The sequence below is a fragment of the Oncorhynchus masou genome, chromosome 12 (genome assembly GCF_036934945.1).
Source record: "Oncorhynchus masou masou isolate Uvic2021 chromosome 12, UVic_Omas_1.1, whole genome shotgun sequence".
Lineage (NCBI taxonomy): Eukaryota > Metazoa > Chordata > Actinopteri > Salmoniformes > Salmonidae > Oncorhynchus > Oncorhynchus masou.
In genome coordinates, this window is record NC_088223.1 from 22,143,424 (window position 1) to 22,157,365 (window position 13,942).

The 13,942-nt window shown below is 43.0% G+C and overlaps 1 protein-coding gene across 11 annotated transcripts in view; it reads left to right on the plus strand.

Annotated features, from left to right (window-relative positions):
• ptk2aa (protein tyrosine kinase 2aa) overlaps positions 1 to 13,942 on the plus strand; it is a 159,927-nt gene that overhangs the window by 73,708 nt on the left and 72,277 nt on the right. For 10 of the 11 annotated variants that reach the window (XM_064979913.1, XM_064979914.1, XM_064979912.1 and 7 more), the window contains one exon: positions 9,490 to 9,722. In XM_064979913.1, the coding sequence (XP_064835985.1) occupies positions 9,522 to 9,722 (201 nt within the window). In that variant the 5' untranslated portion in view covers positions 9,490 to 9,521. Of the gene's footprint in view, positions 1 to 2,971; positions 3,038 to 9,489; positions 9,723 to 13,942 lie in introns of those variants that run through there. The other variant, XM_064979915.1, reaches the window with a different exon arrangement.

A 13,942-nucleotide genomic window follows, 5' to 3' on the forward strand; every position in this document is an offset into this window, starting at 1 on the left:
CTCTCTCCCTCTCTGTCTGTCTCTCTCTGTCTCGCTCTCCCTCTCTGCCTCTCTCCATCTCTCTCTCCCTCTCTCTGTCTGTCTCTCTGTATCTCTCCCTCTCTCTGTCTCTCTCTCTCTCTCTTTCTCTCCATCTCTTTCTCCCTCTCTGTCTGTCTCTCTCTTTCTCTCCATCTCTCTCTCTTTCTCTCTGTCTCTCTGTCTGTCTCCATCTCACTCTCCCTCTCTCTGTCTGTCTGTCTCTTTCTCTCTGTCTCTCTCAACTTAGTTAAATTCAAAGGGCTTTATTGGCATGGGAAACATTCAGGAAGGTATTCAGACCCCTTGACTTTTTCCACATTTTGTTATTTTTCAGGCTTGTTTTAAAATAGCTGAGGATAAATAATGATTTAATCAATCTACACACAATACCCCATAATGACAAAGTGAAAGCAGTTTTTTTAGATAATTTAGTAAATGTATATAAAAAAATATTTAAAAAAAAAATATATATATATATATATATATATATACATACACACACACACAGTGGGGCAAAAAAGTATTTAGTCAGCCACCAATTGTGCAAGTTCTCCCACTTAAAAAGATGAGAAGGGCCTGTAATTTTCATCATAGGTACACTTCAACTATGACAGATTGGTGGCTGACTAAACACTTTTTTGCCCCACTGTATATATGCACACACCTTATTTACATAAGTATTCAGACCCTTTGCTATGAGACTCGAAATTTCGCTCAGGTGCATCCTGTTTCCATTGATCATCATTGAGATGTTTCTACAACTTGATTGGAGTCCACATCTGGTCCATTCAATTGTTTGGACATGATTTGAAAAGGCACACATCTGTCTATATAAAGGTCCCACAGTTGACAGTGCATATCAGAGCAAAAGCCAAGCCATGAGGTCAAAGGAATTGTCCGTAGAGCTCCGAGACAGGATTGTGTCGAGGCACAGGTCTGGGGAAGGGTACCAAAACATTTCTGCAGCATTAAAGGTCCCCAAGAACACAGTGGCTTCCATCATTGTTAAATGGAAGAAGTTGGAACAACCAAAACCTTTCCTAGAGCTGGTCGCCCGGTCAAACTGAGCAATCGGGATATTTCAAGTTTTTTTTTTTATACATTTGCAAAAATGTCTAAAAATCAGTTTTTGCTTTATTATGGTGTATTGTGTGTAGATTGAGGGGGTAAAAACGATTTAATCGATTTTAGAATAAGGCTGTGACCTAACACAATGTGGAAAAAGACAAAGGGTCTGAATACTTTCCGAAGGCACTGTATGTCTCCCTCTCTCTGTGTGTCTCTCTCTTCCTCTCTCTCCCTCTCTCTTGCTCTCTATTGCTCTCTCACTTTCTCTCTCCCTTTCTCTCTTGTTCTCACTTTCTCTCTGTATGTCTCTGTAGTTCTGTCTCTCTCTCTCTCTCTCTCTCTCTCTCTGTGTGTTTCTCTCTGTCTCTCTCTGGAAAGAGCCTTTTTAGATGATATTTCACAACATAGTGGGGAGTCGAGTGTGATTTTATTTAAAGTGAAATGCCAGTTAGTTTAGTGACTGAAGTGATTGCCATGAGAGTTACACTTAATGAAAAGAATAGCACATCAAAATCACGTTATGGAAAATCCTTATTCAACGGAAAACATTTTAAATAATTTTGAAAAGCAATCAAAAACCTTTTTCATACCCAGTCACTAAAGAGTTAGTGGGTTTTCTCATTTAAGGATCTCTGGGTGTATTTATGAAAACTATCAAATTGACTGCAATTGGCATCATCACCTTCATTCATTTATAGTCTTGGCAGAACAAGAGCTTGAGTTTGGTCTGTATTGCAGCCAGACTGGAGTGTCTGCCCCAGAGAGAGATTAAAGAGAAGATTTTAATCCTCTTGAAATTAGTCATTGATCGACTATGTGGCTAATTTATAAATGTTCATGTAATGTGGATTGTGCAACATTGTGTCAAAAGAACTAGAGGCTTGCAAAGGATACCTTGTCTCTTTTCTTCTCATTATAACATTAGGATGGGGGTAAATAACTGTGATTCCCTTAAAAAGGGGAGAATCTGAGATTTCCAAAATGCCAGAAATATTACTGTACTCCTTATATTCAGTAAATGCCATTAATATTTCAATCAGAAAACACAGATGAATAACAGCACACATGGGAAAATAGAGCTTCTGATGTAATCAAAGCAAAAATTGCCTACATGAGAGTAAACATTATTGTTTCTAGTTCAGGTTAGTTACAATTTAAATGTCTTGGCTTGCTGGCTGCGCATCTGTTAAAAGACTGAAGAGTGACTGAAGTGACTGCCCAGGAGGTGTGTGGGAGAGCCAGGCAGATCAGCTCAATCAGACTGCACAACTGAAAGACATTATTCTTCCAATTAGAGGATTGCATTACATATTCTGAAAGCTATGCTTGCTTATGATTGGATTAAACAGATGAAAAGGAGCTTCATGTCAAATTGAATGTCCATTAGTTTCATATGGAATTCTCGTCTTGTCACATTTACGTCAACTAAAATGAAAACTCATTTGTTTTTCCATGGTATCTCGTCACGTTGTCATTAGTTTCCGTCAGGGAAAATAGGTCATTGACAAATATTTATCGTAAAGTTATTGTTGCCGAGATTAACACTTTCCCAGTGGTTTAATGAGGAGTCTCATATCATCATATTCACAACACTCAGAATTGAAGGTTTAATGAAGGTTTTAAGGGTTAACAATAGACAGGGAGTTCAGACTCAGCCTGCAGTCACAGTGTGAAGGGAGGAAGGAAGGCCCCACCCTATAGTTGTTTACAACCCTCTCTCTGTCTGGCATAGCTCCCACTCAACCATGCCGAACTTGTTTACAACTACAGCCAACCAATCAGCAGGCTCACAGCCCCCGTTCAACACCACAGAGCCAATCAGAATGCTCACCGCTTATTCAGTCATATGATGCCTCTGATAAGAGCAAGTCTCTTGATCCAGCCCCTACCCCTCGTACCTGGAGGTGGGAATGGGATTGGGATAACATGGAAATGATATGGGAATGAGGTGAGTCGCTCCCCGTAATTTCAGGATGACTCATTCTGGGTACTTTGAGCTGCAGGAAGCATTGTTATAACCAGGATGTGACCCAACGTCAGCGAGGAGAGGCCGGGACGTGTGTGTGTGTGGTTTTCATCTGTGGATGGAAAAGCCCATGAGCATTACAGGAGCTTCAGTGGCTCTTTTGCCTTTGGAGAGAGTCGCAGTAATCTGGGAGTGATGTGAGAGAGTGTGTGTGCATAGGGAATCTCTTCTACTTGCCCAATGTCCGCAGATGGGTATAGATGTCTCTCTCCACACCACTCCAGGGTGACATGCGCCTGTTGGCCCTTTCTGATGGGAGGTAGGGATTGGACAGGGTATTAATTGTGGTAAGAAAGAAAGAAAGAAAGAAAGACAGGAGGACAGGAAAGTGAAAGATTCTCAGGTGATACAGTTGCTTGTATGCTGGTCTTAGGTTTCCAGTTTGTTTGCGTGAGCAAATTTGATTGAACTGTATAATGTTAGATGGGATCAATGAAATAGGTTGTTGTTGTCATGGCAGTGTGTTGACTTCATGTAAGGACGTTGTTGCTCTCTTTACTCTGTATCAGGTGGGTGAGAGTCTCTCTTTACTCTGTATCAGATGGGTGACGGTCTCTCTTTACTCTGTATCAGATGGGTGACAGTCTCTCTTTACTCTGTATCAGATGGGTGACAGTCTCTCTTTACTCTGTATCAGATGGGTGACAGTCTCTCTTTACTCTGTATCAGATGGGTGAGTCTCTCTCTTTACTCTGTATCAGATGGGTGACAGTCTCTCTTTACTCTGTATCAGATGGGTGACACTCTCTTTACTCTGTATCAGATGGGTGACACTCTCTTTACTCTGTATCAGATGGGTGACACTCTCTCTTTACTCCGTATCAGATGGGTGACAGTCTCTCTTTACTCTGTATCAGATGGGTGACACTCTCTTTACTCTGTATCAGATGGGTGACAGTCTATCTTTACCCTGTATCAGATGGGTGACAGTCTCTCTTTACTCTGTATCAGATGGGTGACAGTCTCTCTTTACTCTGTATCAGATGGGTGACAGTCTCTCTTTACTCTGTATCAGATTGGTGACAGTCTCTCTTTACCCTGTATCAGATGGGTGACACTCTCTTTACTCTGTATCAGATGGGTGACACTCTCTCTTTACCCTGTATCAGATGGGTGACAGTCTCTCTTTACTCTGTATCAGATGGGTGACAGTCTCTCTTTACTCTGTATCAGATGGGTGACAGTCTCTCTTTACTCTGTATCAGATGGGTGACACTCTCTTTACTCTGTATCAGATGGGTGACAGTCTCTCTTTACTCTGTATCAGATGGGTGACACTCTCTTTACTCTGTATCAGATGGGTGACAGTCTCTCTTTACTCCGTATCAGATGGGTGAGAGTCTCTCTTTACTCTGTATCAGATGGGTGACAGTCTCTCTTTACCCTGTATCAGATGGGTGACAGTCTCTCTTTACCCTGTATCAGATGGGTGACAGTCTCTCTTTACCCTGTATCAGATGGGTGACAGTCTCTCTACTCTGTATCAGATGGGTGACAGTCTGTTACTGCTACTGTATGCATTTCACTGTTGAAATGGGATGTTTCCCTGGTGCACTGTTGGGTGGGTGTGGTTGGATGGGTTCACTCTGTTGACAATAACAGTACTCAACTTTGATGTAGTGCGGCTGAGGGAGGTTTTGTGTGTGTGTGTGTGACTGCAGGTGGACCCATCTGGAGAGAAACTGTATTTTAGGCCAGCTAATGGTCAGACCAAGGTGGCAGTTGAAACATTTCATCTGCTGGCAAGAACCCCAGCGCTAACCGCTAACAACCCTCCTGTCTTTCCAGCTGAATGTGTGTGACCATACTGGTCTGTCCACGTGGAGTGTTCTGTCCTCCTGTTCACTGGTGGTAGACATGCATCTAATCTGTCGGTTAATAACATGGAAACTGAACACACTGACCAGCAGGGCCCAGGGCTCCCAGATGACCAGTGGACTGTAGTAGAGATGATGTCTAGTACACACACACACATCCTGGCCCCTGGGGAGAGAGAGCTGCTCAGTTTGGCCTGTGTTGATTTGATACTGGCCGGGCATCTGACAGCCCAGCCATGTGTGTGTGTTTTCCCCCGCCTGAAGCCACGGACCAGACCCCAGCTTAGACCGGGAGATTCTCTGATTACAAAGAGCAGTTTCAGTCAGCACTGCAGTGCACACTGTCTGTCTGTGACTTGCTGTTGACTAGAGCCATTGGCTCTGTGTACGCCTGGATGAAAAAATGAAAGCAGTGCACTTTAGGCGCCCCTGCTATAACCTTGAGTTCGTACTGTACCCGGCGCTGTGTTGCAATGCCCACCATCCGTTCTCAAATTGACTGCACTGCTGCCAAGCCTTGTATCCATTACAGTTGTGTTGTTAAGTGTATTTGGAACACGTCTTTTAATTCTCCAGACCATGTCTTTAAAGCTCACACGCTAAACCACATATTTGTGGCATTTCATTGTAGGCCAAATACATTAAAAAGTAGCCTGTTTTCCATCATTTTCAGTGTTTAGTCACTGTGTGCGTCCCAAATGGAACCCTATTCCCTATATAGTGCACTACTTTTGACCAGGGCCCTAGTCATAAGTAGTGTGACATGCAAAAGGGTGCTGTTTGGGATATAACCACTCTCTCACTTCTACAATGGGAGGTTATTTTGGGCTTTTCCAGCCACATAGAGGGAACAGTGCTGCTGAAACAAGCTGGATTAATGCATGTAGTATATCCACCCAACAGATCCACACTAGTTATAGTATATCCACCCAACAGATCCACACTAGTTATAGTAGATCCACACTAGTTATAGTATATCCACCCAACAGATCCACACTAGTTATAGTATATCCACCCAACAGATCAACACTAGTTATAGTATATCCACCCAACAGATCAACACTAGTTATAGTATATCCACCCAACAGATCCACACTAGTTATAGTATATCCACCCAACAGATCCACACTAGTTATAGTATATCCACCCAACAGATCCACACTAGTTATAGTATATCCACCCAACAGATCCACACTAGTTATAGTATATCCACCCAACAGATCCACACTAGTTATAGTATATCCACCCAACAGATCCACACTAGTTATAGTATATCCACCCAACAGATCCACACTAGTTATAGTATATCCACCCAACAGATCCACACTAGTTATACTATATCCACCCAACAGATCCACACTAGTTATAGTATATCCACCCAACAGATCCACACTAGTTATAGTATATCCACCCAACAGATCCACACTAGTTATTGTATATTCACCCAACAGATCCACACTAGTTATAGTATATCCACCCAACAGATCCACACTAGTTATAGTATATCCACCCAACAGATCCACACTAGTTATAGTATATCCACCCAACAGATCCACACTAGTTATAGTATATCCACCCAACAGATCCACACTAGTTATAGTATATTCACCCAACAGATCCACACTAGTTATAGCTTTTTTGTCACGTCTGCTCCCGCTCCTATCATCCATTACAGACACCTGCCTTCCCTTGTCATGCGCATCAGCGATATTGGACTCACCTGGACTCACTCATCACCTGTTATTACCTCCTCTATATTTGTCATTTCACCAGCTCTGTTCCCCACTTCTGCATTGATTGTCTTGTTTTGTGTTACCCATTTGCTGATGCTGTTCTTGTCTCGTTCCATGTCCGCTATTTATTAAATGTTTTACTCCCCGTACCTGCTTTGTCTCTCCAGTGTCATTTCATGTGACAATATTCACCCAACAGATCCACACTAGTTATAGTATATTCACCCAACAGATCCACACTAGTTATAGTATATCCACCCAACAGATCAACACTAGTTATAGTATATCCACCCAACAGATCCACACTAGTTATAGTATATCCACCCAACAGATCAACACTAGTTATAGTATATTCACCCAACAGATCCACACTAGTTATAGTATATCCACCCAACAGATCCACACTAGTTATAGTATATCCACCCAACAGATCCACACTAGTTATAGTATATCCACCCAACAGATCAACACTAGTTATAGTATATCCACCCAACAGATCCACACTAGTTATAGTATATCCACCCAACAGATCCACACTAGTTATAGTATATCCACCCAACAGATCCACACTAGTTATAGTATATCCACCCAACAGATCCACACTAGTTGTTAGATTGTATTCTATCTGGAGCCTGGATGTGTGACTGACTACTACAGATTGCTCTTTGTTTAATATACAGTGCCTTGCGAAAGTATTCGGCCCCCTTGAACTTTGCGACCTTTTGCCACATTTCAGGCTTCAAACATAAAGATATAAAACTGTATTTTTTTGTGAAGAATCAACAACAAGTGGGACACAATCATGAAGTGGAACAACATTTATTGGATATTTCAAACTTTTTTAACAAATCAAAAACTGAACAATTGGGCGTGCAAAATTATTCAGCCCCCTTAAGTTAATACTTTGTAGCGCCACCTTTTGCTGCGATTACAGCTGTAATTCGCTTGGGGTATGTCTCTATCAGTTTTGCACATCGAGAGACTGAAATTTTTTCCCATTCCTCCTTGCAAAACAGCTCGAGCTCAGTGAGGTTGGATGGAGAGCATCTGTGAACAGCAGTTCTTTCCACAGATTCTCGATTGGATTCAGGTCTGGACTTTGACTTGGCCATTCTAACACCTGGATATGTTTATTTTTGAACCATTCCATTGTAGATTTTGCTTTATGTTTTGGATCATTGTCTTGTTGGAAGACAAATCTCCGTCCCAGTCTCAGGTCTTTTGCAGACTCCATCATGTTTTCTTCCAGAATGGTCCTGTATTTGGCTCCATCCATCTTCCCATCAATTTTAACCATCTTCCCTGTCCCTGCTGAAGAAAAGCAGGCCCAAACCATGATGCTGCCACCACCATGTTTGACAGTGGGGATGGTGTGTTCAGGGTTATGAGCTGTGTTGCTTTCACGCCAAACATAACGTTTTTGCATTGTTGCCAAAAAGGTCAATTTTGGTTTCATCTGACCAGAGCACCTTCTTCCACATGTTTGGTGTGTCTCCCAGGTGGCTTGTGGCAAACTTTAAACAACACTTTTTATGGATATCTTTAAGAAATGGCTTTCTTCTTGCCACTGATTGTTGTCCTATGGACAGAGTCTCCCACCTCAGCTGGAGATCTCTGCAGTTCATCCAGAGTGATCATGGGCCTCTTGGCTGCATCTCTGATCAGTCTTCTCCTTGTATGAGCTGAAAGTTTAAAGGGGCGGCCAGGTCTTGGTAGATTTGCAGTGGTCTGATACTCATTCCATTTCAATATTATCGCTTGCACAGTGCTCCTTGGGATATTTAAAGCTTGGGAAATCTTTTTGTATCCAAATCCGGCTTTAAACTTCTTCACAACAGTATCTCGGACCTGCCTGGTGTGTTCCTTGTTCTTCATGATGCTCTCTGCGCTTTTAACTGACCTCTGAGACTATCACAGTGCAGGTGCATTTATACGGAGACTTGATTACACACAGGTGGATTGTATTTATCATCATTAGTCATTTAGGTCGACATTGGATCATTCAGAGATCCTCACTGAACTTCAGGAGACAGTTTGCTGCACTGAAAGTAAAGGGGCTGAATAATTTTGCACACACAATTTTTCAGTTTTTGATTTGTTAAAAAAGTTTGAAATATCCAATAAATGTCATTCCACTTCATGATTGTGTCCCACTTGTTGTTGATTCTTCACAAAAAAATACAGTTTTATATCTTTATGTTTGAAGCCTGAAATGTGGCAAAAGGTCGCAAAGATCAAGGGGGCCGAACACTTTCGCAAGGCACTGTATTTCCAGATGCATTCACCAGTCCAGATACACCATTGAGATTATAGTGAGACGCGGTGGGCCAAGTAGCTGTTAATGTTTTCCTTAGAGTCCTTTGCCACTTTTCCATTTGTGAAAGAAGGAAAGACTGATGTGTTACATGTTGTCACACCTTGCTGCATTGTGCAATATGGATGAGAACCCTTTTCACACCTCCCAACTTGCTGATACAATTTTCACCAATACGCATCATTTATTCATGAAGAAATCATTATCATGGGCTCATTGAATGGTGAGGAAGTATGATATGTCCACTGCCTGTCGCTGCTCTCAGAATGTTCTTCAGATTCCAAAAAGTTGTTATAATCAAGATTCTCAAGACACAATGTTGACTTCCCATGTTTTATACTACAGGGACGATTTGTGATGTTTCTACTTCAACGGGCATCCCCAATAAATTCAACGACGCCATAATGGAAGGACTGTCGGCCGTTTTCAATCTCCTTATAGGAGTAAAGCAGGAATTCTAATTATGTTTTTTTTTTCTCTCTCTCTCTCTCTCTCTCTCCACACTAACAGAATATGACAGACACCTAGCTCACAGCAAAGGTATGGCGACAGCTTACCTGGACCCCAACCTCAACCACGCCCTGGCTGGGGGGGCCAAGTCGCGCCTCAGTGCAGGCACGGCCACGGAGCGGGCTCCCGGGGCCCCTGACAGGGTCCTGAAGGTCTTCCATCACTTCGAGAGCAATAGCGAGCATAGCACATGGGCCAGCAACATCCGCCATGGGGACGCCACCGATGTCAGGGTAAGACAGAGGGCTAATGTATGGCAACAGGGGTCTCACACACACACATACTAGTGTTGCACTGTATACTGAAACTTTGGAACTTTTTTGATAAAACAAAAAACGGTTTGGTACTAGAATTTTTGTTACATTCAGTACTTCTGTCAAATGTGTCTCATGTGATTGAGAGAATTGATCAGGGCTCGGTTTCCCAAAAGCATCTTAAGGCGAAGTTCATCATTGGAACCTGTTTCCCAAAACCATCCTTATTAACATTGCACTTCAAAACACTCGCAATCTAACGCCTTCCTCAGAGCACTCGTAGAACAACTCCTGCCTCAGTGTTACGACTTGTAGTAGTAGTGGATGCGGAGTCAGGCGCAGAGAGCAGAGGGTTTAGGAGACCCGTATTTATTCTGGTGACAGAAAAGGTCACGCCAAAACACCAGGTGCATACAATGACCGGCCCAAAAACAGGACCCAAACAGTCCGGAGAAAATAAGCAAATAGCACACCCACAAAATGAACAGAGAAACAAGCCCGCACAAAAGCAGGCGGGCATAACCGGCTTAAATAGCCCTAACCAAAACCCAAACAAGAAACAGGTGTAACCAATAAGACAAAACCAACAGAAAAGGAAGAGGGGATCGGTGGCAGCTAGTAGACCAGTGACGACGACCGCCGAGCGCCACCCGAACAGGAAGAGGAGCCACCTTCGGTGAGGGTCGTGACACTCAGAGCACTCGTAGAACAGCTCAGTGTGTCAGAGCACTCGTAGAACAGCTCAGTGTGTCAGAGCACTCGTAGAACAGCTCAGTGTGTCAGAGCACTCGTAGAACAGCTCAGTGTGTCAGAGCGCCCGTAGAACAGCTCAGTGTGTCAGAGCGCTCGTAGAGCAGCTCAGTGTGTCAGAGCGCTCGTAGAGCAGCTCAGAGCGCCCGTAGAGCAGCTCAGTGTGTCAGAGCGCTCGTAGAACAGCTCAGTGTGTCAGAGCGCCCGTAGAACAGCTCAGTGTGTCAGAGCGCCCGTAGAACAGCTCAGTGTGTCAGAGCGCCCGTAGAACAGCTCAGTGTGTCAGAGCGCCCGTAGAACAGCTCAGTGTGTCAGAGCGCCTGTAGAACAGCTCAGTGTGTCAGAGGGCTCGTAGAGCAGCTCAGTGTGTCAGAGCGCTCGTAGAGCAGCTCAGTGTGTCAGAGCGCCCGTAGAGCAGCTCAGTGTGTCAGAGGGCTCGTAGAGCAGCTCAGTGTGTCAGAGGGCTCGTAGAGCAGCTCAGTGTGTCAGAGCGCTCGTAGAGCAGCTCAGTGTGTCAGAGGGCTCGTAGAGCAGCTCAGTGTGTCAGAGCGCTCGTAGAGCAGCCCCAGTGTGTCGTTGGATGTTTTTTCCCCCCTCCACTTTATACACAGAAGATCTCCGCTAAACATCTCTCTGTGTTCACTGATAACTTCAGAACAAAGTTGACTTCAAGTACAAAGTTGCCAATGTCAGTTGATACAAGCAAGCGGCGTGTAAAAAATATTCTTCAAATAAAAACCGAGATGACTGCATTAAAATATAAACAGTAGGCTATAGGTCTATATCAATCATTGAAATGCGTTTTATGTTCAATCAATTGAATTCTATTTCGCTATGTGTTGCCTAACATGTGCACACTGATGTGCCAAATCAGTTATTTAATGCATTTTTATTGGGTAAGCGTTAGAATAAGCCAGCTCAATATTTGCAGGCGTAGGCGATAATATCTCTCTAGGAGCTGGTCGTCATTATTGTGAATTCTAATGTTAAGGAAAGATTTGAATGGAGAAAGCTGATCTGAGAGCAGTGCTCACTTTCTTTTTGATCCTACCTGTATCGACACATGATCCAACAATGCACTTCACGGCCTTTCTCTCTGCGTGGCGCAAGCGACCTTTCTCTTCTAGGTGCAAGTGGCCTTTCTCTCTGCGTGGTGCAAGTGACCTTTCTCTTCTAGGTGCAAGCAACCTTTCTCTCTGCGTGGCACAAGCAACCTTTCTCTCTGCGTGGCACAAGCGACCTTTCTCTCTGCGTGGCACAAGCGACCATTCTCTTCCAGGCGCAAGCGACCTTTAACTTCTAGGTGCAAGCGGCCTTTCTCTCTGCGTGGTGCAAGCGGCCTTTCTCTCTGCGTGGTGCAAGCGACCTTTCTCTTCCAGGTGCAAGCGACCTTTCTCTCTGCGTGGTGCAAGCGGCCTTTCTCTCTGCGTGGTGCAAGCGACCTTTCTCTTCCAGGTGCAAGCGACCTTTCTCTCTGCGTGGTGCAAGCGACCTTTCTCTTCTAGGTGCAAGTGACCTTTCTCTCTGCGTGGTGCAAGCGACATTTGTCTCTGCCTGGTGCAAGTGACCTTTCTCTCTGTGGTGCAAGCGACCTTTCTCTCTGCGTGGTGCAAGCGACCTTTCTCTCTGCATTGTGTTTTAGGAAAAGCATGTTACATCTTCGGCCGTTGTAGATAGATGCATCGTTAAATCACTCGTAAGCCTTGATAATATTACCCATAAGCACTCCGTTATGAAGCGCTGGATGTCATGCTTTTCAATAGGGACGTCCACAAAGTAGTGGAATCACAACACCCCCTTGCTGTTCAAGGCTCCGTTGCAAGATGAACGCCGCATACGTCTCCAGTCCAGACAGAGTCCGTCAAAGAACAGTTTTAGCAAATCACAGAGGAAGATAAAACTATGTGAGTTTCAGGTTGGCTTTATTGGATAGCTAACAAATTGTAAACAATGACCCCTTTCTATAATGGGTCATTATTAAAAGTACCCTTTTTAATAGTAATGTTAAATAATACACATTGGCTGTTTAGCCAATTATATTATGACTGTTAGGTCACGATGTAAACGGGGCATAAAGGCTTCTGCATGCTTCGGTTCGGCTAGGCAAATGTGTTAACTGCCTTGTTCAGGGGCAGAACGATAGATTTGTACCTTTTCAGCTCGTGGGAATCAATCTTGCAACCTTACAGTTAACTAGTCCAACACTCTAACCACCTGATTACATTGCACTCCACGAGGAGCCTGCCTGTTACGTGAATGCAGTAAGCCAAGGTAAGTTGCTAGCTAGCATTAAACTTATCTTAAAAAAACAATCAATCAATCATAATCACTAGTTAACTACACATGGTGGATGATATTACTAGTTTTTCTAGCGTGTCCTGCGTTGCATATAATCGATGCGGTGCGTATCGTAGCTCAAATGTGTACCTAACCATAAACATCAATGCCTTTCTTAAAACCAATACACAGAAATATATATTTTTAAACCTGCATATTTAGCTAAAAGAAAGGTTAACAGGCAATATTAACCAGGTGTAATTGTGTCACTTCTCTTACGCTCATTGCACGCAGAGTCAGGGTGTATGCAAGTTTGGGCCTCCTAATTTGCCAGAATTTTACGTAATTATGACATAACATTTAAGGTTGTGCAATGTAACAGGAATATTTAGACTTATGGATGCCACCCGTTAGATAAAATACGGAACGGTTCCGTATTTCACTGAAAGAATAAACGTCTTGTTTTCGAGATGATAGATTCCGGATTCGAACATATTAATGACCTAAGGCTCGTATTTCTGTGTGTTATTATGTTATAATTAACTTCTTGCGTCGAGCAATCCCGTATCCGGGAGCGTAATCATAGCCTCAAGCTCATTAGCATAATGCAACATTAACTATTCATGAAAATCGCAAATGAAATGAAATAAATATATTGGCTCACAAGCTTAGCCTTTTGTTAACAACACTGTCATCTCAGATTTTCAAAATATGCTTTTCAACCATAGCTACACAAGCATTTGTGTAAGAGTATTGATAGCTAGCATAACATTAAGCCTAGCATTCAGCAGGCAACATTTTCACAAAAACAAGAAAAGCATTCCAATGAAATAATTTACCTTTGAAGAACTTCGGATGTTTTCAATGAGGAGACGCACAGTTCGATAGCAAATGTTCAGTTTTTTCCAAAATATTATTTGTGTAGGAGAAATCGCTCCGTTTTGTTCATCACGTTTGGCTAAGAAAAAAAAAAACGAAAATTCAGTCATTACAACGCCAAACGTTTTTCCAAATAAACTCCATAATATCGACAGAAACATGGCAAACGTTGTTTAGAATCAATCCTCAAGGTGTTTTTCACATATCTATTCGATGATAAATCATTCGTGGCAGTTGCCTTTCTCCTCTGAACCAAATGGAAAAATGCGCGCAGCTGGAGATTGCGCAATAAT